Source organism: Salmo trutta, chromosome 3 (assembly GCF_901001165.1).
Source record: "Salmo trutta chromosome 3, fSalTru1.1, whole genome shotgun sequence".
NCBI classification, from domain to species: domain Eukaryota; kingdom Metazoa; phylum Chordata; class Actinopteri; order Salmoniformes; family Salmonidae; genus Salmo; species Salmo trutta.
The window spans coordinates 57,517,007-57,541,794 of NC_042959.1; the positions used below are offsets into that span (position 1 = coordinate 57,517,007).

General features: G+C 40.6%; 1 protein-coding gene across 7 annotated transcripts in view; it reads right to left on the reverse strand.

The window, feature by feature from the left end:
* The window catches only part of LOC115180502 (growth factor receptor-bound protein 10), an 82,922-nt gene that overhangs the window by 42,435 nt on the left and 15,699 nt on the right, over nt 1-24,788 (reverse strand). For 3 of the 7 annotated variants that reach the window (XM_029742662.1, XM_029742648.1, XM_029742653.1), the window contains exon 2: nt 10,620-10,740. In XM_029742662.1, coding sequence (XP_029598522.1) covers nt 10,620-10,670 — 51 coding nt within the window. In that variant the 5' untranslated portion in view covers nt 10,671-10,740. Of the gene's footprint in view, nt 1-8,448; nt 8,911-10,291; nt 10,352-10,619; nt 10,741-24,788 lie in introns of those variants that run through there. The other 4 variants (XM_029742693.1, XM_029742684.1, XM_029742670.1 and 1 more) reach the window with 3 other exon arrangements.

Here is a 24,788-nt window from a genome sequence, read left to right on the forward strand (position 1 = left end):
TCTTTAGGACCATAGAATGTGTTCAGTAGAACGGTGTCCAAAGGAGATAGTACAGATGTTAAAAGCGAAAGGTCAATGTTCAGAGTTCTCCCCAGTGTTTATGCTAGTTGTTCGGTAGATAGGCTAGATGTTTTCTTAAAGCAACTTTGCTTTGTTCTGCCTCAGATGTAGGCCTAACAACAAGTAGCAGAGTACTTGACACGATTACAGGGCTTCCCACAGAAACACATACTTCCAGAGAACACTGTGTCTTCTTGGACAAAAACATAAAATAAATAAATCACTACAAAACAAGTGTGGGAGATCCATACTGTCATCACTGATTGGAGCACTCACAGTATGCCGCGGGAACAGAATGTACTGTGGTGGACTTCTGTGTTTGGCTTGTTAGGGTGCTCACACACACGCACTCACACACACACACGCGCACTCAAACACATGTCAAGACTAAGACCTCTTTTGATACGGCAGAAAAAGCTGTAGCTGTTATAATGCCTCAGTTAGAGAGGTAATATGTTTATGAAATGGTTTTGTTGTAAAATTGAAGAGGCTCGAACATTCTTTCGTAATTTTGAACACTGGTTTTCATGATGGATCCTTGGTAAGTATGATTCACAACTTGAAGGAGCCCACTTCAATAAATAAACTCTACACAATCTTAATTAGGCCTCTGGCCTATTATAACAAAACGTGTAATAATAACCCTTTGAACCCAAACCGTTTTTTAATACGATCTAAATCAACTCACTGAGAAAAAGCAGCAGCAGTATAGTGGTGGCCCTCTCCAGTCTCGTCCTCCTGACTCCAAGCTAATCACAGTGCAAAGTGTCTGGACATGGTCGACACCACCAGACTAGACAGGGCTAAAGGTCCAGCTACCAGAGTGTGACTGATCCCACCCACCCAGCCCCGACCGACTCCCACCTCCCAAATGGCTGCAGCCAGCCAGTGACATGCTTGCTGGGAAGGGGCCAACCATGTATGCCAGTCCCAGCGAGCCCAGGGTTCAGCTCCAGTGAGCCCCCCACCCCGGCACCAGACGCACCACAGCCTAAGCCTCCAGGGAAATGAGCAAACCTTAAAAACATGGGTTGGTCTGGACTGTCAACAACAAGCCCAACGATCACACATCCTTTGACACACCCTTGACAATTGACTGAATGTTAACCTTTTAATATTTGGGAGCCAAAAAAGCCATGAAAAAAACGTTACCTATGTACTGGATCCGAGAGGACAACGTAGAACAAAAAAGTAAATCTGCAAGCTGGTGTAACGCTCCCAAAGTTTTAAATAGGACTAGGACAACGTTTTGTTGGCTTCCACAGGATAATTCTTCTCAGCCATATTAACATGTGGTTGGAAACGAACACCTGCTCAATTCAGACACTCTGAGAAGAAGCTATTGACCTAACCACTATATGTTGGGTTTAGATCAGTAAATAAAGTACAACTACAACACTGTGATTTAGTGATGCTATCTCAAAACATGGCCACCTACATTCTACACCATAGAAATAGAATTAATAGAAGAATTCACATTTTTCATGATGCCATCTATTTTGTGAAGTGCACCAGTCCCTCCTGCAGAAAAGCACCCCCACAACATGATGCTGCCCCCCCTGTGCTTCACGGTTGGGATGGTGTTCTTTAGCTTGCAAGCCTCCCCCTTTTTCCTCCAAACATAACGATGGTCATTATGGCCAAACAGTTATATTTTTGTTTCATCAGACCAGAGGACGTTTCTCCACAAAGTACGATCTTTGTTCCCATGTGCTGTTATAAACCGTAGTCTGGCTTTTCTATGGCAGTTTTGGAGCAGTGGCTTCTTTCTTGCTGAGCGGCCTTTCAGGTTATGTCGATATAGGACTCATTTTACTGTGGATATAGATACTTTGTACCTGTTTCCTCCAGCATCTTCACAAGGTCCTTTGCTGTTGTTCTGGGATTAATTTGCACTTTTTGCACCAAAGTACGTTCATCTCTAGGAGACAGAACGCGTCTCCTCCCTGAGAGCTATGACGGCTGTGTGGTCCATTGGTGTTTATACTTGCGTACTATTGTTTGTACAGATGAACGTGGTACCTTCAGGCGTTTGGAAATTGCTCTCAAGGGTGAACCAGACTTGTGGAGGTCTACAATTCTTTTTCTGAGGTCTTGGCTGATTTCTTTTGATTTTCCCATGATGTCAAGCAAAGAGGCACTGAGTTTGAAGGTAGGCCTTGAAATACATCCACAGGTACACCTCCAATTAACTCAAATGGTGTCAATTAGCCTATCAGAATCTTCTAAAGCCATGACATAAATTTTTGGAATTTTCCAAGATGTTTAAAGGCACAGTCAACTGTGTGTATGTAAACTTCTGACCCACTGGAATTATGATACAGTGATTTATAAGTGAAATAATCTGTCTGTAAACAATTGTTGGAAAAATTACTTGTGTCATGCACAAAGTAGATGTCCTAACCGACTTGCCGAAGCTATAGTTTGTGGACAATAAATTTGTGGAGTGGTTGAAAAATGAGTTTTAATGACTCCAACCTAAGATCAAGAGTTCAATTTGGACTTTCCTCACTATGCTGTCTCTTTGGAGGAACACAGAGTGAGAAGATGAGAATGAGAGTAGGTGTGACCTATTATTTGTTTCCACAGTAATGGGTGGATATAGCCTAACAGCTGTTAAGTACAATAGGCTACTGTACGTCATTCCTGTATTGCTATCATCCGGCACTAACAGACCCAGTACACCCACTACAATATAAAATAAACACAGCCCCTTTACATATGCAGGGCTACCTCACTGAACAAGTAGGGGCCTATTCATGTTTAGGCCTAGGTTCTACTCTGGTAGGTGCATTCATAATACTCAACACTGGTTCACTTTCCTCAATAACTGATGGTGTTGTTTTGCATGGTGCATTAATAACTTTCATGAGGAATGTCCTAAATGTTAGCTCTCTATAAAGCCAGCATAATCCTCACACTAAGGATCATTTAAATGCTACCTCACATTCCAGAAAAGGTCACAATTTCTCCCACCTTGAACTTCCATTGGTCATGCTATTACGTTCAAAAGTCACATTGTTTAACTCTCCTGAATAAAAACAATAACAAAATGTGGTCCAATTGTCATAGAGTTACATTTCATTGCATGCTAACCTAAATACAAGTGCATGGATGTATTGTGGACTAGAGGCTAGGGTGAAATGGCCTACTCTACTGCTAGATGACGTCAAACTCCAAGTCTAGTAGCCTAATTCAGAAGGATAGTTAGCCCTGCAACATCATGGTAAAGTCAAATATCAATTTAAATAGCATATTTTATTGCTGTATGTTTATGTAGATAAGCCTACGGTTTCCTCTGGGGTTTCTCTGGTAGAGAGAGAGAGGCTTTGAAACACTGAACTTCTTTTACAAGTCAGGGCACATTTGTCATGTAACCCACTAGATGCCTAAAATGCATCCTGATTCAACAAACGCAGCTCAACCCAAACCTTTCCTGTCGGTCTGTGTCTCAAAAATAAAGTAAAAGAACCAGATTTTTGAATCTCCCTATTTACTTCCAAGAAAAACCAGAACAAGAAAGCTTGACTTCCAGGAACAGGAAACCATATGCTTCTGCCAGAAAAATCCCCACTTCATTCACTCTAAAAACACCTACAAAACTCAAGGCGAAGAATGTACTGCTCTGCAAAGACTGATGTGTTTCAGGGAATAAGATCAGCTTTAATGGCTACAGCAGCGTGAAACCAGAGCCTGTGTCCCAAATGGCACGATATTCACTACATTGTGCACTTATTTTGACCAGGGCCCACAAAAATAGTGCACTACATGAGGGATAGGATGCCATTTGGGACACAAACAAACATGGCCCCCGACCAGATGATAAACCTATAGCTAACATATATATATTTCTCTCTGCAGAACTTTGACTCATGCGAACTTTGACTCAAGTTAAAATGTGCTGCTTCACATTGCCAAATTTGCATTTCACCTCTGTCACTTCCATAGAGATTTTCCTTGTAATCGTATTCTAGTGAGTTCAATTCTTTGAATCGTTTAAAAAGCTGCAATATGTCACTTTTTGGGCGACCCGACCGAATTCACATAGAAAAGTTATAGATCTATCATTCTCATTGAAAGCAAATCTAAGAAACAGCAGATCTGTTCTATGTGCACTATTTCTATGCATCCCTTGCTTAAGATTAGTTTTTGTGTCTTCCTTTAGTTTTGTACACCAGCTTCAAACAGCTAAAAATATAATATATTTGTTTATGGAAAATATATTTCACAGCTTTTTAGATGGTACAATGATTCTCTACACTATACTTGCTTGTTTTACCACATAAACTGAAATTAGGCAAACTATTACCATTTTGGTAACACTTTACTTGACAACCAGTGTCATTACAGCTGACATAACTTGTCATAACATGGTCATAACACTGTCATGAACCATATATTTACACCTGTTGTGACATATTGTGTTATTTTATGGCTGGTTATGACACCTACATAAGAGTGTCAAAACCCACATTTATTCAAATTTGTTTTTTCCATTTCAAGAAGTTTCCTTTCGTTTGAAAATGTGTTTCTTAAATCCTTTGTTGTTGTAATGAATTCTTTACAGTCATGCTTTTTTCAACATATTTTAAATAACACTGTCATGAAGCATTATGGCCATCTTGGGTCACTTTACTTGGACTAAGAAAATACACTTTATGACACTGTCAAGAAGCATTATGAGCATCATAATGCCAGATAATGCCGTACATGCCCTTATATCAGTCTGCTCCTGCGTTCATCCCAGTCATCAGCAACAGAGCATTGGGTTAGGTGCATGTGTGCACAATTACAATTTAAAAAAATATATATATAACATAAACATATTGTTGACATGTAGGTTATGATGTAATGGAATGTTTTGCCTTGTGTGGTAGGTTCTTACACACATTTGTAGGTGTCATAACCAGTCATAAAATAACACAATATATGTCACAACAGGTCTAAATATATGTGTCATGACAGTGTTATGACCATATTATAAAAGTTATGACAAGTTATGTCAGCTGTTATGACATGGTTATGACCGTGTCATAACGTGTTATGATGCTGGGTGTCAAGTAAAGTGTTACCCTTTGTAGCAACCAGGAAATGGCGGCGCGATTTCTGCATAGTGCATCTTTAAATGTCACTTATTTTCTTCAGAGTTTAGGCCTTCACGGAATCCTATTTACATTTTACAGTCAGTATAAACTGAAACAGTAAACCATCTTGACAAATGGAAACTACTTTAGCAAGTAGGCCAACCTCTGTTTCCAAGGAATACGCCTAGTCTATTCAGTACACTAAAACAATAAACTAACCACTATACTATTTAACACAGACTCTTGAGCTCAATACTAAGTCCAAAGCTGTGTAGCAGCCATAGTCCGATGGTTCATTATTACATATTCATGAACATCATTGCATTGGCTGTTTTCGAGTTGCGGACATACAGTTGAAGTCGGAAGTTTACATATACTTAGGATGGAGTCATTAAAACTCATTTTTCAACCACTCCACAAATGTATTGTAAACAAACTATAGTTTTCGCAAGTTGGTTAGGACATCTACCGTGTGCATGACACAAATCATTTTTCCAACAATTGTTCACAGACAGATTATTTCACTTATAATTCAATGTATCACAATTCCAGTGGGTCAGAAGTTTACATACACTAAGTTGACTGTGCCTTTAAACAGCTTGGAAAATTCCAGAAAATGATGTCATGGCTTTAGAAGCTTCTGATATACTAATTGACATCATGTATGTCAATTCGAGGTGTACATGTGGATGTATTTCAAGGCCTACCTTCAAACTCAGTGCCTCTTTGCTTGACATCATGGGAAAATCAAAAGAAATCAGCCAAGACCTCAGAAAAACAATTGTAGACCTCCACAAGTCTGGTTCATCGTTGGGAGCAATTTCCAAATGTCTGAAGGTACCACATTCATCTGTACAAACAATAGTACGCAAGTATAAACACCATGGGACCACACAGCCGCCATCCCGCTCAGGAAGGAGACGCGTTGTCTCCTAGAGATGAACGTACTTTGGTGTGAAACGTGCAAATCAATCCTAGAACAACAGCAAAGGACCTTGTGAAGATGCTGGAGGAAATGGGTACAAAAGTATCAATATCCACAGTAAAACAAGTCCTATATCGACATAACCTGAAAGGCCGCTCAGCAAGGAAGAAGCCACTGCTCCAAAACCGCCATAAAAAAGCCAAACTTCGGTTTGCAACTGCACATGGGGACAAAGATCGTACTTTTTGGAGAAATGTCCTCTAGTCTGATGAAACAAAAATAGAACCGTTTGGCCATAATGACCATCATTATGTTTGGAGGAAAAAGGGGGAGGCTTGCAAGCCAAAGAACACCATCCCAACCGTGAAGCACAGGGGTGGCAGCATCATGTTGTGGGGGTGCTTTTCTGCAGGAGGGACTGGTGCACTTCACAAAATAGATGGCATCATGAGGCAGGAAAATTACGTGGATATATTGAAGAAACATCTCAAGACATCAGTCAGGAAGTTAAAGCTTGGTCGCAAATGGGTCTTCCAAATGGACAATGACCCCAAGCATACTTCCAAAGTTGTGGCAAAATGGCTTAAGGACAACAAAGTCAAGGTATTGGAGTGGCCATCACAAAGCCCTGACCTCAATCCTATGGAAAATCTGTGGGCAGACCTGAAAAAGCGGGTGCGAGCAAGGAGGCCTACAAACCTGACTCAGTTACACCAGCTCTGTCAGGTGGAATGGGCCAAAATTCACCCAACTCATTGTGGGAAGCTTGTGGAAGGCTACCCAAAACATTTGACCCAAGTTAAACAATTTAAAGGCAATGCTACCAAATACTAATTGAGTGTATGTAAACTTCTGACCCACTGGGAATGTGATGAAAGAAATAAAAGCTGAAATAAATCATTCTCTGTACTATTATTCTGACATTTCACATTCTTAAAATAAAGTACTGATCCTAACTGACCTAAGACAGGGAATTTTTACTAGGATTAAATGTCAGGAATTGTGAAAAACTGAGATAGGGGGAGATCACGAACGTAAATTCTTCCCAGTCTGATATTGACATGCAATTGGTAGGTCACGTTCTGAAATACTGTATTCTATTTTCATATTTACAATGTGTACAAGTTCACTAAGTACATGTCTTGATGTATAAATGTGTACGGTGCCTGTTAGATATTGGGGGCAACCTGGGATGTGCTTTTGTATGTATTTGCTGTAAGAGCAAGTTAGCTAGCTTGCTCTAATTGTAATGTTCGCATTGGTTATTTCCATGCTAACAGACGAATCAGGAATCTACAGCCATCTAATGTGGTTCCTTGTGTCTATCGTCAGAATAAACACCAATCAACTGGGATCGCTGGCTGGACAGTCCTTTCTTTAAAAAGCTTCCCCAGTGAAAAATGTCTGGCACCGCCAGTGAACTTTCACGTAACTGTCTCACTGGCTTTGTATGTCTGCCGCTGGTGGCGAAACCCATTTACCCCTCTGGGGATCAATAAAGTTAATTCGACAGACACTGTGACCCAAAGACCTATTAGAAGCAAACCAAGAGTGAGAACGCAATCCATGTGTCCATTAACTATTAAAGATCATAACCCTACACGTAGGCCTACATCAATTACAATGGGGTTGAAAATTATTGACACCCTTGATTAAGATGAGCAAAAATCATTGTAGAAAATAAATCATTCAAATTCTGAGCTACATTGTATGTTCAAAAAAATGGGGACATTTTATTATTTTATACTAATACAATTTCTCAGAGAAATAAATTTTGTTTAACAAGTCATCTATTTTTTTAAAGGTAGTGGGCAAAATTATTGACACCCCTAAATATTCTTACAAATAAAGTAGTCAAAAGTTTAGTATTTGGTCCCATATTCCTAGCACGTAATGACTACATCAAGCTTGTGATCTTTGACCCTCTGTAAATTTCTTACTCGTCATTATTCACGATTCATTCAGGATTATCCGTAATCATGGTAGCATCCACATTAATGTAAAGTGTTTAGAAACATATTCTATTCTTATTTACAATAAAAGTGACTCCAAAATGAAACAATACATTACTTACCATTAATTTCTATTGGGCACAAAATTATCTGAAACACAACCAAAACAAACTGCAAATGCAACCAACAAGTTTAGTAGTCACTGCTACTTTATTTCTAAGAATCTTTAGGGGTGTCAATAATATTATTTGTTAAACAAAATCTAGTTAATTTACCAATGGTATTAGTATAAAATAATATAATTTCCCCATACAATATAGTTCAGTATTTTCATTATTTTTTTTATACAGTCATTTTTGCTCATCTTTATCAAGGGTGTCAATCATTTCAGACCACACTGTATGTACTGCACTATTATATACTGTACCATCTTTGATGACAGAAGTCTATCGATCCATCACTGACTGACCCAACATGGAAACATGATGCGACCCTCCAGATCTACCAAACAAAGAAAAACCAGACTTCTGTTCATTAGGGCACGCAACGTAAAACGCTGGAAAACTTTTAGCAACCGAAAATGAAACGTTTGTGTCCAGACCCTCCCTGTTTCAGACCGTTTTCCTCCGTTTGGTGACTAATGAACACGACTCAGAAGATACAGTTCTCCTTCACTGGCATCCCACTGGCATCCTAGACCATAAGCAGAAACTCATAACAGGACTAAACACCTGACCTTTCACACACAGTGTTTAATTGAAAGTAGAGCTGGGACGATAAACCGGAAAATATCGATCACATTGCTGATATCGTTCATTACTATAAGTAGCCTATACTAGAGAAATGTGAAGTTTGAAATTAAATAAGTTTCCTAATATGGGTATTTTTTAAATGGGACAATTTCCATCAGACTAGTAGTAGTAGTTTAAAGGATCATAATTGTTATTTTTTTATAAACGTATAGTTCTATTTATCGTTATTGCATCAACTCAGGTAATTTATTGCGATATGGATTTTGGTCCATATCCCCCAGCTCTAATTGAAAGTACAAAAAACGGAGACATTTCAATCCATATAAAATCCAGTTCAATAGTCCTACTCAATACAGTAATTAAGTTGGTAAGCTTTCCTTGGAGTGCTGTGGCAAACCGCCAGTCAGTTCACCCAGCTCTCTCTCGCTCTCTCTCCAACACCGCCTTGGAGCTGAGCCCAGAATCCCATAACATTTACTAGTTATATAACCCCAGGATAAAGAGGCTGTTTCTGCCCATTATTTACAAATGAAAAAACTGACAGTGTGAATGAGCCCGTGGAGGAAGAGATCAGATGCATAGGCTAGCTACTTCTAAGAACTCTTAAGCTAGCAGAGATACTTTGTGTTTAGCTGCATGACTAAACGAGTGTGTCTGATACTAGAAAAGTGGACATAGCCTATTCATATTCTATTCTTTAGCCTTAACCACAATGAAAGCCCAAGGGAGAGGGTGGGTGGTGGATGACAAGCTAAAATCCCCACAGCACAGGCTTCCTAAATAGCCCTTTAGGGCTGGATGGGTTGAACTCTCCTCTACAGGGCGAGTGACCAGGCTGATTGATAGTCTATTTCCCACTAGACTGGGGTTGAACTCCTGCACGTGGAAACAAACAATGTAAAAAACAATCCGGTTAATCCATTGATTGAGACCACTGCTGACGGTTTTACGTCGGGTCCAGATTCCCCATGCTGGGCCATGCACCATGTGAATCACCATCAATGTATTCAGCCCAAAGGAATGTGCGTCCATGCCACTGCCATTCATTGGCTCTTCTGTTTTCCTTCATGCTCTGCCACTAAATCTATTGGCCATGACAGGTACATTCACAGCAAGGTTTTTATGCTACGGCCCAGCTGAGAGAGTGGGGCTCTGGTTTTTACCTCTCGCTCCCGTCTTCCCTCGGCTCTGGCTCTGGGGTGAGGGAGGGCTTATAGCAGGAGAACTGGGAGTGTTTAAACAGTCTTTTCCTAACCACTCCATGTATAGTTTTATATACAGTTCCATATGTTAGATGCATATACAGCGTTTTATTATTTTTAAGTTTATGACTTGTGTAAATAAGAGTTCCAAATCCCAAATGGTGCTGCTTCAGCAAACACTAGAATATTACCACAGCTAATAAAGAGCTTATAAAACATGGCAGACCTGGGTTCAAATAGTATTTGAAATCCTTTTAACACTTTAGCTGTGCTTGCTTGAACTTGCCTTGTGAAAAAGTACCAATGGAATACTCACAAAAGTGAAAACCGCGCCCAACTGGCACTGCAGCCAGGCTCAAGTAAACGCTCAAAGTTACTGAAAGAAAACAAATCATATTTGAAGCTAGGTCTGATAGATGGTGTGGTTAAACTATGGTCCAAGCCAATAGTTTTAACAGAAAACATCACAGTAGTAAATTTGAGTAATTGTAACATTTGTAATTGCTATTCCAAATTAATTGATATCTCTGACATATTAAAACCTTTAAAATCTACACATGAACACTCAAGACCAAAGACAAAGAGGTCAATGTACTGAAATATAGATGGTACAAAACATCTAGTAAAATACATGTATTATTTACCTGATAATTTGGATGGTGTAGAAAATAATCTGGACATCCGGCTACAGCCATGTTATGGAGCTATTTCTCAATCTCTGTTCTTTGGGTTTTCCCATTCACTTTTGATAGATGATGCAAGAACCTGTAAAAGAAAACAGGAGAGATTAATGTAACTAGATACGCAAAAAATGTAGCTAATGGGTCCACAATAAAACAGTTTCTGATCTTTTACAATTAGTTTTACTGCATCAAGGATAGCATACACAGACGTTTTGGGTTAACATCTTTCTTCAGTGTGTAGCTTCATGACGGACGTGAATTAAACTAAAATGCTTCAGAAGGAAAAGGAAGTCTCACAGTGGAGACTAATATAGCACAGAGCACATCTTAACCCACATAGTTCTACAGGTCAGTAAACACTAGCGTAAACAGTAAACAGCTTCTAGCAGCAAACAACTCTCAGGTCTTAGTTAAAGGCTATGGTATGATTGTTCAAAAGTTCTAAGTTGAAACTACTGTACTCATGTGGTGTGTGGATAGAAATTAAACCTACAGTGAACTTCCTCACTCAAAAAAGCTTTTTATGTTGCTTTTATAATCATTCTCAAGAGGTTTATAGACTACAATTGACCACCTTTATCACCCGGCCTGGTTGGTGGTGTTGATCATTCCAACCCAGATGAAAACAGATACAAAAGGAAAAAGTTGGTGCAGATCAGATCATGTAGTATTTTGATGCAACCACTGTCTGAGAATCCTGGTCAGTCAGACAAGATCACATTTTAAACTTATGAGAAACAGAAACGGAGACTGACACAATGATGCTGTTATTCCAAACCCTTCAGCCAATACTTTGCTGGTGCTTCCTGTGAGTGTTGACATGTAGCTAAAGCCTCGTCCAATCCCTGGGTCAAGACAGGAGAACGTTCAACAACAAGTTGGACCTTTGGTCTATTTGAACATCTTAAAGTCAGTATCCTATTAACCTCTTGATAGCCTACATCTACAAATACAAACACTTGTAAACATTTCCCCTGAAATACAGGCCCTATACATGACACAGTCCTCTGCAGGCTTAGGCCTAGCACAGTTTCTCACTGAATGAAGCTGAATGCCTTTTTGGAGTTTTCCCCCCCAACTCAAACCACAATTACCTTACAATACTTTTTCATACATGTACAGTTAGACAAGAACCATAGATTTTGCACGTTTGGACGTATACACAGGGTGGACAAAACATTAGGAACACCTTCCTAATATTGAGTTGCACCCCTTTTTGACCTGAGAACAGCCTCAATTCGTTGGGGGTATGGACTACAACGTGTTGAAAGCGTTCCACAGTGATGCTGGCCCATGTTGACTCCATTGCTTGCCACAGTTGTGTCAAGTTGGCTGGATGACCTTTAGGTGGTGGGCCATTCTTGATAAACACAGAAAACTGCGTGAAAAAACGAGCAGAATTGCAGTTCTTGACACATAAAAATGTGATTGAGAAAAAAAAGAGAGAAAGAAGTTCACATTTTCAAACAGTACATTTATATTTTCCAACGGGGCTATTCACTTGGGTGAGGTAGCCTCATTTCACTGCCAAAAATAAAATTAAACCATCTAGTGTTCAGCGAAATAACAACACGTCAAATACAGGTAGTCTAACCAAATAATTAACATCCAATCACATTAACCGTTACTCTCTTGCGGGAAACCTTCACTCTTGCACAGTCATTTATTAACGAAACATGACAATTTGAAAAATAAGCCACGGGAGTTTTTTGAGCGAGAATAAAGATGACTTTCAAGTAGTAAGACATGTATAAAAGCAACAGATACCATTAATAAGAAGGGGCTAGAAGCGTCTTATATGGTGAGTTACCGAGTGGCTAGGACAGGCAAGCCCCAAACTATTGTGGAGGACTAAATTCTTCCTGCTGCCAAGGATATGGAGGTGACAATGCTGGTGGAAAAGGCCAAAAACACTATACAGACAACGCATTCATCAAACAACACTGTTTCACGACGCATCAGTGACATGGCAGGACATGTTTTGAAACAATTACTGCTTTGCATACAAACCAGTGAATCGTTACAGCTGGATGAGTCAACAGACGTGGCGGGCCTGGCACAGCTCCTGGTATATGTCCGTTACGTTTATGGGGGATCAATTAAGGAAGACATCCTCTTCTGCAAACCACTGGAAACCAGGACATGAGGATCTGTTTAAAGTACTGGACAGCTTTGTGACATCAAATGGACTTTGGTGGTCAAGTCATGACAGGGAGACATGGTGGAGTGGTAACGCACATGCAAGCAGTTGCTCCCGACACCACTTGGGTACACTGCAGCATCCACCGAGAGGCTAATGCTGCCAAGGGAATGCCTGACAGCTTGAAAGACGTTTTGGATACCACAGTGAAAATGGTTAACTTTCTTAAAGCAAGGCCCCCGAACTCTCGTTTATTTTCTGCATTATGCAATGATATGGGCAGCTACCATGTAACGCTTTTACAACATACAGAAGTGCGCTGGTTATCAAGGGGCAAAGTATTGACACGTGTTTTGGAATTGATAGACGAGCTTCAAGTTTTCTTTACAGACCATAATTTTCACTTGTCTGACCGCTTGCATGATGACGAGTTTCTCACACAACTGGCCTATCTGGGTGATGTTTTTTCTCGCCTGAATGATCTGAATCTAGGATTACAGGGACTCTACGCAACTATATTCAATGTGCGGGACAAAATTGGGGCTATGATTAAGAAGTTGGAGCTCTTTTCTGTCTGCATTAACAAGGACAACACACAGGTCTTTCCATCATTGTATGATTTTTTGTGTGAAAATGAACTCAAGCTTACGGACAATGTCAAATGTGATGTAGAAAAGCACCTGAGTGAACTGGGTGCGCAATTACGCAAGTACTTTCCCGAAACGGACGACACAAATGGACGACACAAACAACTGGATTCGTTATCCCTTATCTGGCTCATCAAAATTACAACAAGCGGTTCTTATGTTTAATAAATGTATTGTATAGTGTGTGTGTGGCAGGCTTACAATGATGGCAAAAAACAACATTTGAGAATGCGCTGACCGGTACGGGACTATAAAAAGTTTGGGAACCACTGATCTACACTGATTGAAGTGGATTTAATATGTGACATCAATAAGGGATCATAACTTTCACCTGGATTTACCCGGTCAGTCTGTCGTGGAAAGAGCAGGAGTTCCTAATGTTTTTTACACTCAATGTAGATGGCTCTGAGTGAGACCCTTTTGATGCTATTCCAGAAATACTTATATCAGGCTATTAATTGGTGTTTGGAGTTGCAGTAAGCCTAGACTGTCCCATGCCATGTAGTCATGGACTATTTTCAGGAATTGTCAGGATTTTCAGGTTGCCTGGTACTTTTACAGTGCTATTTCCCGTCCCCCTGGCCCTGCCTGATTACATAAGAAAGTAAAAGCTGGCCGCAAGTTTCACAACCAGAAGGAGCACCACTCCTACTCTTTCCTGCTCCAAAACCAAATTAGAAGAAGCCCCCTGAAGGATGTCATGGTAGCCATAGATCATGTGGACCATCGTCAGAGCCGAGAGAGAGAGAGACCTCCTTTTGTTAGTAGGTATCTGCTGTTAATTTATCAGCAGGGGAAATACAGTTGCACAGCATTTTCATTCAGCACCAGTTCTGCCTTCCACTCTCATCGGATAGAGAACTAGAGCCAGGCAGGCCCAGGCCTTGATGCTGAGTGGAACTGACTGAACAGTTTGAGTTCCTTGAAAAAGATGTCTGTTCCAGTGGGAAGCAGGGGCCCTTGCCAATAGCTTCAACAGAAAAGTAGTGGGCAGATTCCATGAGCTTTTTTCCTAAAGCTGCCTCTCTCTGAGATTGACAAACAAATGCAGCAAAATCTTCTCCTGGGGTTTTTAAATAATGACTTAAATAGAAAAACCTAGAGAAATAGGCTTGGTAGGGTGAGGTAGCAGAGATAAGGTCTGATGTGAGAAAGCACAGAGAGTTTTCTTGGACTCTCATCATCGCCATCTTGAGTAGTCAAGCAAACTTCAGCTAGGCAAACATTTAGATAAAAATATTGTTGTAGCCCAAACAATGAATTTATAGTTTATTTTCAGCAACACAGTCCGCCAAACCTGATAATAAAATATTAATTATCCCCAAAATAGAAAAAGCTGATCGGACATAAATTACATTAAAAGTCCTGAGCAACTGTCATCGTTTCCAATTTGTTGAGAAAGCACAGCATGAACAAAGTTTTTAACATGCAAATAACGATCAACTCATGAGTTTATCTGCAATAAAGAGCTTGGCACTTGGATCAATAGAACCACTGAATGGGCTCACTTGTAATTAGTGTGTGTGTGTGTGTGTGTGTGTGTGTGTGTGTGTGTGTGTGTGTGTGTGTGTGTGTGTGTGTGTGTGTGTGTGCGGTGTGTGTGCGCTCTGTGTGTATGCACCGCACTTTGAACTGCTATGCGTGTCTCAGTCCCGGTCTGTGTGTGTTGCCCCACCGATGTAAGAGCCAAGGTTCATTTACTGTCACAATTCATACTGTACTGTACGGGTGATCTTGAGAACACATTGATCTCTTGCCCCTCGCCTACGACACTTAACAGTAAAGCCCTCATCATAAAGCTGGTCTGAGAGGAGAGGCACAAAAGGCATACCTATGTGTGATAAACACTCTTTGCTGTGAGATATGGCTGGAAGGGCTTTCCTCCATGAATAAAATCAGAACATTCTAGTGTGTTCTTATGACACGTGCCTTGGGGGTTACTTGGCATAATTGGACAAATTGACAAAAAACATATACCTATGTTTAATCATTCCTTTTCAGAATCAAAGTCATTCTGTGTGTGGATGGGGTTAAAAGGGCCTTTGATTTGACTCATTCCACTTGAACAGAATAGTGAAATATGATTAACTGTGACCTTAACGGAGCAATTAGCCCCAAAGCATAGATCAACTAGAAAGGCTGGGCACTTTAGAGCACCGTGTGTCACTGGTACTGTACGCATCTGTACTAATTAGAGAGATTGTTGCTCAAGCTTGCATGAACGAAGAATGTAACTTCAAACAGAGCCTTAACAATGGACATCTTCAGGCTTAATTATTACAGCCGTGTGAGAGCGGAGAGAGAGAGAGCATGCTAACTTTTAGCCTTAACTATTAAAGTAAGGGGTTCTCCTTCTCCACTGGGCTCTTATTCAACAAGACAAATTTCCTCTGTCTGCTTGTGGGATTTCAAGTCAACATTTCTCCATGCCAGAGAGGGAGGGAGGGGTGCAGGCAGAGGTTTGAGGTCTATTCCTCGGGCTATGCTCATGTTTCTCTTGAAGTTATTAACTCGTTCTGTTGTCTTTGCCGGTCTAGTCACACAGAGCTAGAGAACAATGGTAGGTCTATACTGTACGTGACGGTACAACTATGTTGTGACAATCAATGTCATCTTAACATACGGTGGAAAAGGGGCACCTAACAACAACATAGCTATTAGACTGTACTTGGTCCTTGACGTTATGATGAGAGCTGACTGCATGCATTTCATTGGGATTCATTCTTCATGTGCAATACTGGAACTATGCAGTAGCCCTACTGTGGCAGGCTCTGGGATGGCTTGTTTGCTTTGCTTGGTCATTATGGTACAATAACAAGTTCATGTGTGCTTATTCTTTACGTTCTAGATTTCAACCACACATTGATAGTCATACGGTGGTGGGATGGCTTGGTTTGCTTGGTACAATACAGTAAGAACTTCATGTGTGCTTACACTGTGAGAGGAAAGGTTTAATATCCTGCAGTGATTAGCACCAGAACAGAGGCAAAGCCCAGGCTTGGGATCATCAAGAGCGCTGGCTATTTAAAGTAAAGCCTAATTGAAACTGAACCAACATTTCCCTGAAGAGATCTCCTCTTTTGCATGTCGCTGCTGGTTTTAAGGCCCATGCTGGGACCAGAGATGGGTGTTAAGGAGACTTTAGCTACCACACTAACTGCTTGGTCAGTCAGTGGCTGTGATTCCATGCAAGGTGGAATCTCTCTTGGTTAACAAGCTTCTTAATCGAGCACAGATTTACAAACGGTGTCGTCAACATCATTGCTTCCATTAACACGGACTGAATGAAGGAATGGAACACCTAATAATTTAATTAAGACCTACACTGGTATCAAATAGCCTATACGCCTCATACTAGAGAATGACCAATTATGATTTTTCAACGCCGATACCAATACTGATTCTTGGAGGACCAAATATATTTGGTCCTCCTTCATATATATATGTAATAATGACAATTACAACAATACTTAATGAACAATGAACACTTCTATTTTAACTTAATATAATACATAAATAAAATCTATTTAGTCTCAATTAAATAATGAAACATGCTCAATTTGGTTTAAATAACGCAAAAACACAGTGTTGGAGAAGAAAGTAAAAGTGCAATATGTGCCATGTAAAAAAGCTAACGTGTAAGTTCCTTGCTCAGAACATGAGAACATATGAAAGCTGGTGGTTCAATATTCCAAGTTTTTCAATATTCCCAGCTAACTTCACTAGGGTAGGGGGCAGCATTCAGAAATTTGGATGAAAAGCGTGCCCAAAGTAAACTGCCTGCTACTCAGGTCCAGAAGCTAGGATATGCATATAATTGGTAGATTTGGATAGAAAACACTCTAAAGTTTCCAAAACTGTTAAAATAATGTCTGTGAGTATAACAGAACTGATATGGCAGGCGAAAACCTGAGGAAAATCCATCCAGGAAGTGCTATTATTTTGAAATGCCTGTTTTTTCATTGAAAGCCTATCCACCATACAAAGACGTATGACCCAGTTCACAATCCCTATGGCTTCCACTACATGTGGCCAGTCTTTAGGCATTGTTTCAGGCTTTTACTCAGAAAAATGAGGGAGAAACACCACTTTCAATGAGAGGACAGTGGAAAGTCCTGCGCGTGACCGGGAGTGTGCCTTTCTTGTTTTACCTTTTCTATTGACGAAGCTATTGTCCGGTTGAAGTATGATCGATTATTTATGACAAAAACAACCTGAGGGTTGATTATAAACATCGTTTGACATGTTTCTACGAACTTTTAAGGTACTTTTTGATTTTTCGTCTGTCTGTTAGGACCGCGCTTTGTTCCAATGGATTACTGAACAAAACGCACCAACAAAACGGAGGTTTTTGAATATAAAGAGGGACTTTATCGAACAAGACGAACATTTATTGTGTAACATGGAGTCTTGGGAGTGCAACCATATGAAGATCATCAAAGGTAAGTGATCAATTTTATCGCTATTTCTGACTTTTGTTACTCCTCTTCTTGGTTGCTAACTGTTTGTAATGATTTGTCTGCTGGGCGCTGTTCTCAGATAATCGCATGGTTTGCTTTCGCCGTAAAGCCTTTTTGAAATCTGACACAGCGGTTGGATTAACAAGAACTTTATCTTTAAGCTGGTGTATAACATTTGTATCTTTTATGTATGTTTATTATGAGAATTTCTGTTTTGTTGAGTTTCACGCTCTGCAATTTCACCGGACATTGTTTGAGACAGTGGATTACTGAACAATACGCGCTAACAAAACTGAGTTTTTTTATATAAAGAGGGACTTTATCGAACAAAACAAACGTTTATTGGGTAACTGGGAGTCTTGTGAGTGTAACCATATGAAGATCATCAAATGTAAGTGATTAATTTTATCGCTATTTCTGACTTTTGTTACTCGTCTACTTGGCTGGTTACTGTCTGCTGGGCGCTGTTCTCAGATAATCGCATGGTTTGCTTTCGCCGTAAAGTCTTTTTGAAATCTGACACCGTGGTTGGATTAACAAGAAGTTAATCTTTAAATCAATGTATAACACTTGTATGTTTCATGAATTTTTATAATGAGTATTTCTGTTTTTGAATTTGGCGCTCTGCAATTTCACTGGATGTTGGCCAGGTGGGACGGTAGCGTCCCACACCCCCTAGAGAGATTAAGAAGTTTAAGGTTGTAGTTATTATAGGAATTATGACGAGTCAACTATTTCTCTCTATACCATTTGTATTTCATATAACTTTGACTATTGGATGTTCTAATAGGCACTTTAGTATTGGCAGCCTAATCTCAGGAGTTGATAGGCTTGAAGTCATAAACAGCACTGTGAGCAAGCATTGCTAAGAGCTGCTGGCCAACGCAGTAAAGTTTGAATGAATGCTTATGAGCCTGCTGCCGCCTACCACCGCTCAGACTTCTCTATGAAATCATAGACTTAATTATAATATAATAAACACAGAAATACGAGCCGTTGGTCATTAATATGGTTAAATCCGGAAACTATAATTTCCAAAACAAAACGTTTATTCTTTCAGTGAAATACGTAACCGTTCCGTATTTTATCAAATGGGCGGCAACCCTAAGTCTAAATATTGCTGTTACATTGCACAACCTTGATTGTTATGTCATAATTATGTACAATTCTGTCAAATTAGTTCGCAACGAGCCAGGCGGCCCAAACTGTTGCATATACCCTGACTCTGCGTGCAATGAATGTAAGAGAAGTGACACAATTTCCCTAGTTAATATTGCGTGCTAACATGAATTTATTTTAACTAGATATGCAGGTTTAAAAAAATATACTTCTGTATATTGATTTTAAGAAAGGCATTGATGTTTATGGTTAGGTACATTCGTGCAACGATTGTGCTTTTTTGCGAATGCGCTTTTGTTAAATCATCCCCCGTTTGGCAAAGTAGGCTGTGATTCAATGATAAATTAACAGGCACCGCATTGATTATATGCAACGCAGGACAAGCTAGTTAACCTAGTAATATCATCAACCATATGGAGTTAACTAGTGATTATGTGAAGGTTGATTGTTTTTTATAAGCTAAGTTTAATGCTAGCTATCAACTTACATTGACTCCTTGCTGCTCTCGTGTAACAGGTGGTCAGCCTGCCACGCCGTTTCCTCGTGGAATGCAATGTAATCGGCCATAATCGGCATCCAAAAATGCTGATTACCAAATTGTTATGAAAACATGTGATTGGCCCTAATTAATTGGCCATGCCAATTAATCGGTCGACCTCTACCTCAAACCTCTAGGTAAAAAATATGTACAAATGCCTCCATCAACTACAAACACCCTAATGACATGCATAACATAATACTAAACTTAACATTGGGTAAACAGAACAGCTTAAAATAGATACTTGAGCAAATGATACGTAAAACAATAAATAAATATATGGTCCTAAACAAGTGCCTAAACTTCAGGACAGTAGAAAACTGCTAACACATTCTCTTGAATAGGCCTACATTCCATTAAATACAGTGTGAGTGGGAAATATTAAACTTTTAACCTCATCTTTCTGGGCCAAGTAATTGAAGTAAAGCAGAAATCTATAAACTTCTTATGGCTCAGGCTGCCAAATATTTCCTTGTAAACGGAGTTGGTGGGTTGGGTTCTCTGGGACCTGTCTGTGTTCCCTCCTCACCTCACACTGCAGAAATGCATAGCATTCACAGGGCTATACATTCCCCTCCTTTCCAAATTGGGGCACACTTCAAAATAGTAGGGCTATTTATAGTTCTGGCCGTCCAGAATCATAACAGCAACCTGTGCAGCAGACCTGTACACAAGTCAGTCTAGTCATTACTACCCAGTACGTTTACAGCACTATGCTTACAAGCCTGAGATCTGTGAGGTAGGCCTGTGGACGTTGGGGAAAACTTTGAAATGGGCATATAGGCCTAGATGTGTAAACTTGAAATACAAACAACTGGTGTTTCTTACAGTCTGAGCCTTCGGACAAAAATAGTATGACTAAGATCAAACTGAAGGTCAATTGCAGTTGAATTGCTTTCATGTCTTCTTTTTTTAAAGAAACATTTATATGAAATAGCCTAACTCTGTCCTTCCATCTTGAAAAACAGTTCAAACACAACCACTGATAGGGCTTGGTTCTCAAATGCAAAGAATAATGGTGACCTCAAGGTCCATCAAAGATAAAGGATTACTAATATGCATTGAAAGCCAATTGTTGGGTGGTAACCCTCAAGAGTGTGACAATCTTCTAGTGGCATTGTTTCTCCAAACAAAACAAAAAGCTTCACTGTATGTTGAACAAACTAGAGGTCGACCGATTATGATTTTTCAACGCCGATACCAATACCGATTATTGGCAGGCCAAAAAAGCCAGTACCGATTATTCGGCTGATTCTTTATTTTTTTGTTGTAATAATGACAATTACAACAATACATAATGAACACTTATTTTAACTTAATATAATACATCAATAAAATCAATTTAGCCTCAAATAAATAATGAAACATGTTCAATTTGGTTTAAATAATGCAAAAACAAAAGTGTTGGAGAAGAAAGTAAAAGTGCAATATGTGCCATGTAAAAAAGCTAATATTTAAGTTCCTTGCTCAGAACATGAGAACATATGAATGCTGGTGGTTCCTTTTAACATGGGTCTTCAATATTCCCAGGTAAGAAGTTATAGGTTGGAGTTATTATAGGAATTATAGGACTATTTCTCTCTATACGATTTGTATTTCATATACCTTTGACTATTGGATGTTCTTATAGGCACTTTAGTATTGCCAGTGTAACAGTATAGCTTCCATTCCTCTCCTCGCTCCTACCTGGGCTCGAACCAGGAACACATCGACAACAGCCACCCTTAAAGCAGCGTTACCCATGCAGAGCAAGGGGAACAACTACTCCAAGTCTCAGAGCGAGTGACGTTTGAAACGCTATTAGCGCGCACCCCGCTAACTAGCTAGCCATTTCACATCGGTTACACCAGCCTAATCTTGGGAGTTGATAGTCTTGAAGTCATAAACAGCACAATGCTTGAAGCATTACGAAGAGCTGCTTGAAAACGCACGAAAGTGCTGTTTGAATGAATGCTTACGAGCCTGCTGGTGCCTACCATCGCTCAGTCAGACTGCTCTATCAAATCATAGACTTAATTATAACATAACACACAGAAATACGAGCCTTTGGTCATTAAAATGGTTGAATGCGGAAACTATCATTTCAAAACAAAACATTTATTTTCAGTGAAATACGGAACCGTTCCGTATTTTATCTAACGGACGGCATCCCTAAGTCTAAATATTGCTGTTACATTGTACAACCTTCAATGTTATGTCGTAATTATGTACAATTCTGGCAAATTAATTACGGCCTTTGTTAGGAATAAATGGACTTCACACAGTTCGCAATGAGCCAGGCTGCCCAAACTGCTGCATATACCCTGACTGCTTGCACGGAACGCAAGAGAAGTGACACAATTTCCCTAGTTATAAGAAATTCATGTTAGCAGGCAATATTAACTAAATATGCAGGTTTAAGAATATATACTTGTGTATTGATTTTAAAGAAAGGCATTGATGTTTATGGTTAGTAGGTACATTGGTGCAAGGACAGTGCTTTGTTCGCAAATGCGCTTGTTAAATCATCACCCGTTTGTCGAAGTAGGCTGTGATTCAATGAGAAATTAACAGGCACCGCATCGATTATATGCAACGCAGGACACGCTAGATAAAGTAGTAATATCATCAACCATGTGTAGTTATCTAGTGATTATGTTAAGATTGATTGTTTTTTATAAGATAAGTTTAATGCTAGCTAGCAACTTACCTTGGCTTCTTGCTGCCCTCGCGTAACAGGTAGTCAGCCTGCCACGCAGGCTCCTTGTGGAGTGCAATGTAAGGCAGCTGGTTAGAGCATTGGACTAGTAACCGGCAGGTTGCAAAAACGAATCCCCGAGCTGACAAGGTAAAAATCTGTCGTTCTGCCCCTGAACAAGCCAGTTAACCCACCTTTCCTAGACCGTCATTGAAAATAAGAATGTGTTCTTAACTGACTTGCCTAGTTAAATAAAATAAAAATATTTAAAAAAATAAATAAATAAAATTAATACAAAAAAATCGGCAAATCGGTGTCCAAAAATACCGATTACCGATTGTTACGAAAACTTGAAACTTGAAATCGGCCCTAATTAAATCGGCCATTCCAATTAATCGGTCGACCTCTAGAACAAACAGTAAATTATGCGACCCTGCATTGTGGCCCACCTTAAAGCCACAATCTGTGTTTCAGCCCATTGATTGAACAGCAGAAAATATCCCAGATTGTGCCTGAGAATACATAGGCCAGCTTCCACCTGAGCAGGTGAGGCCCGGTCTTGCAGACTGTTACGTTGTCTGCCTGCCTTACTGTCTGCCTACTAACCTACTACACTGCCTGCCTGCTACACTGCCTGCCTGCTAAACTGCCTGCCTGCCACACTGGCTGCCTGCTACACTGGCTGCCTGCCACACTGCCTGCCTGCCTGCCACAATGCCTGCCTCACTGCCTGCCTGTTTGCAGATCATCCCCTCCATACCACACCACATGATCGCTGAATGATCTCACTGCAGTCCTCTTTGGAATGCTGGGAGCAAATTCTTTCCACATAGGCTATTGGATAAAAAAAAGAGCAATGCCCTGAATGGTATGCACTGATTTGTAGGCCAAAGAGTAGTGATGAGAGAAGGCCCTCTGGCAGTGTGCGGGCCGGGGCACTGGCCTGTTCAGCTGTGGAGCTGAGCTGTTTGGACTATGAGGGGAAACGGGAGCTGGAGCGGGGCTGGATGAGAGCTGGGGCTGGGGAGCTGAGCTGCCTGGGAGGGGAGCTGGGCTGAAGCTGCAGGGAAGCTGGGACTTGAGGGGTTGGGATGGGGCTGGGACTCGGCTGGACACGCTGGGGTTGGGGTTGGGGAGCTGGGACTGCGGCCGGAGCCCCTCAGGGGTGTGTACTTAGTCCCCTCCTGTACTCCCTGTTCACCCAAGACTGCGTGACCAAACACGACTCCAACACCATCATTAAGTTTGCTGACGACACAACAGTGGTAGGCCTGATCACCAACAGCTACAAAACAGCCTATAGGGAGGAGGTCAGAGACCTGGCAGTGTGGTTCAGGACAACAACCTCTCCCTCAATGTGAGCAAGACAAAGGAGCTGATCGTGGACTACAGGAAAAGGCGGGCCGAACAGGAAACCATCAACAACGACGGGGCTGTAGTGGAGCGGGTCGAGAGTTTCAAGTTCTTTGGTGTTGTCATGACTGTCCTGCTCGGCTCAGGTTACCAATGACCACAATCCTGCAGAGAGATTTCATCCCCACCAGAGGAGAAGGGATCTCAAGGGATAGGAAAATGTGGGGGTTTTATGACCCCTCATGCCCATGGTAAATCTTAGGCAACAGACAAAATTCCTTTGTCCTCTCACTATGGAGAACCAGTCTCAGAACATTAAACATGCAATAAAGGGACTTTGGAACAATGGTTTCCGTCAGCCACAATGGTGGTCATGACGATAGATGGAATATGAAAATGTATGACATTTTTGTTTTGTTATTAAAGGTTAATAGATTACGTTATTACGAAAACATTGTAACTTTAAGAGTTTTCCTAGTATATGCTTGATGTTTATACATTGTACGTTGTGTGGAAAATGTCCAAATCAAAGAGAATGTTTTGGTAAAGATGAAATGTGAAGTTAGTTGTCTAAAATTGGATTTGAGTCAAATCTAGACCTTGCCTCTTAACTTGGTACGCCCAGAGAATTGTCCTAAAGGCGGTTATGCCCACTTCTGACCCGAGGGTATAAGACATGTGAGTTAAGAATGAACGTATCAGACTAAGTGACCCGAGCTGCAGCCAAGGTCTAAAAAGTCAACAAACCCAAAACGCAACACAAGGTTGAAGACAAAGAAATCTTTTTTTTTTACCCATGCTACGGATGAGTAGCTGTGTCTAAGCGGGTGAATTCAAGCCGGAACACCTGGTCTCCACTCCCCATCGAATCGTGGTATCTACGCTGTTTCATTCCTACGCTGTGAGCTCCGAGCTACAGAGCTGTCTGTCCTCAGAAGACCCCTTTCAGAGCAAGGGCGAGGAATCAGACCACTAAGCCAAAAGGACACTGACATCGTGAGGACAACCAGAGAGTTGCGCTGGAGAAGTGCGTCATTTAGAAGCCTAAACGACCCACGTGGAGCTTCCCATCTGAGACCTCCAACACGTAATTACATCATTATATTCTGACCCATAAGAACGGCAGTTCGGGGCAAGGCTAGGGTTAAAATAAGCAAATGCACCCAAATGTATATTTCTCTCGTGTACTTTCACTT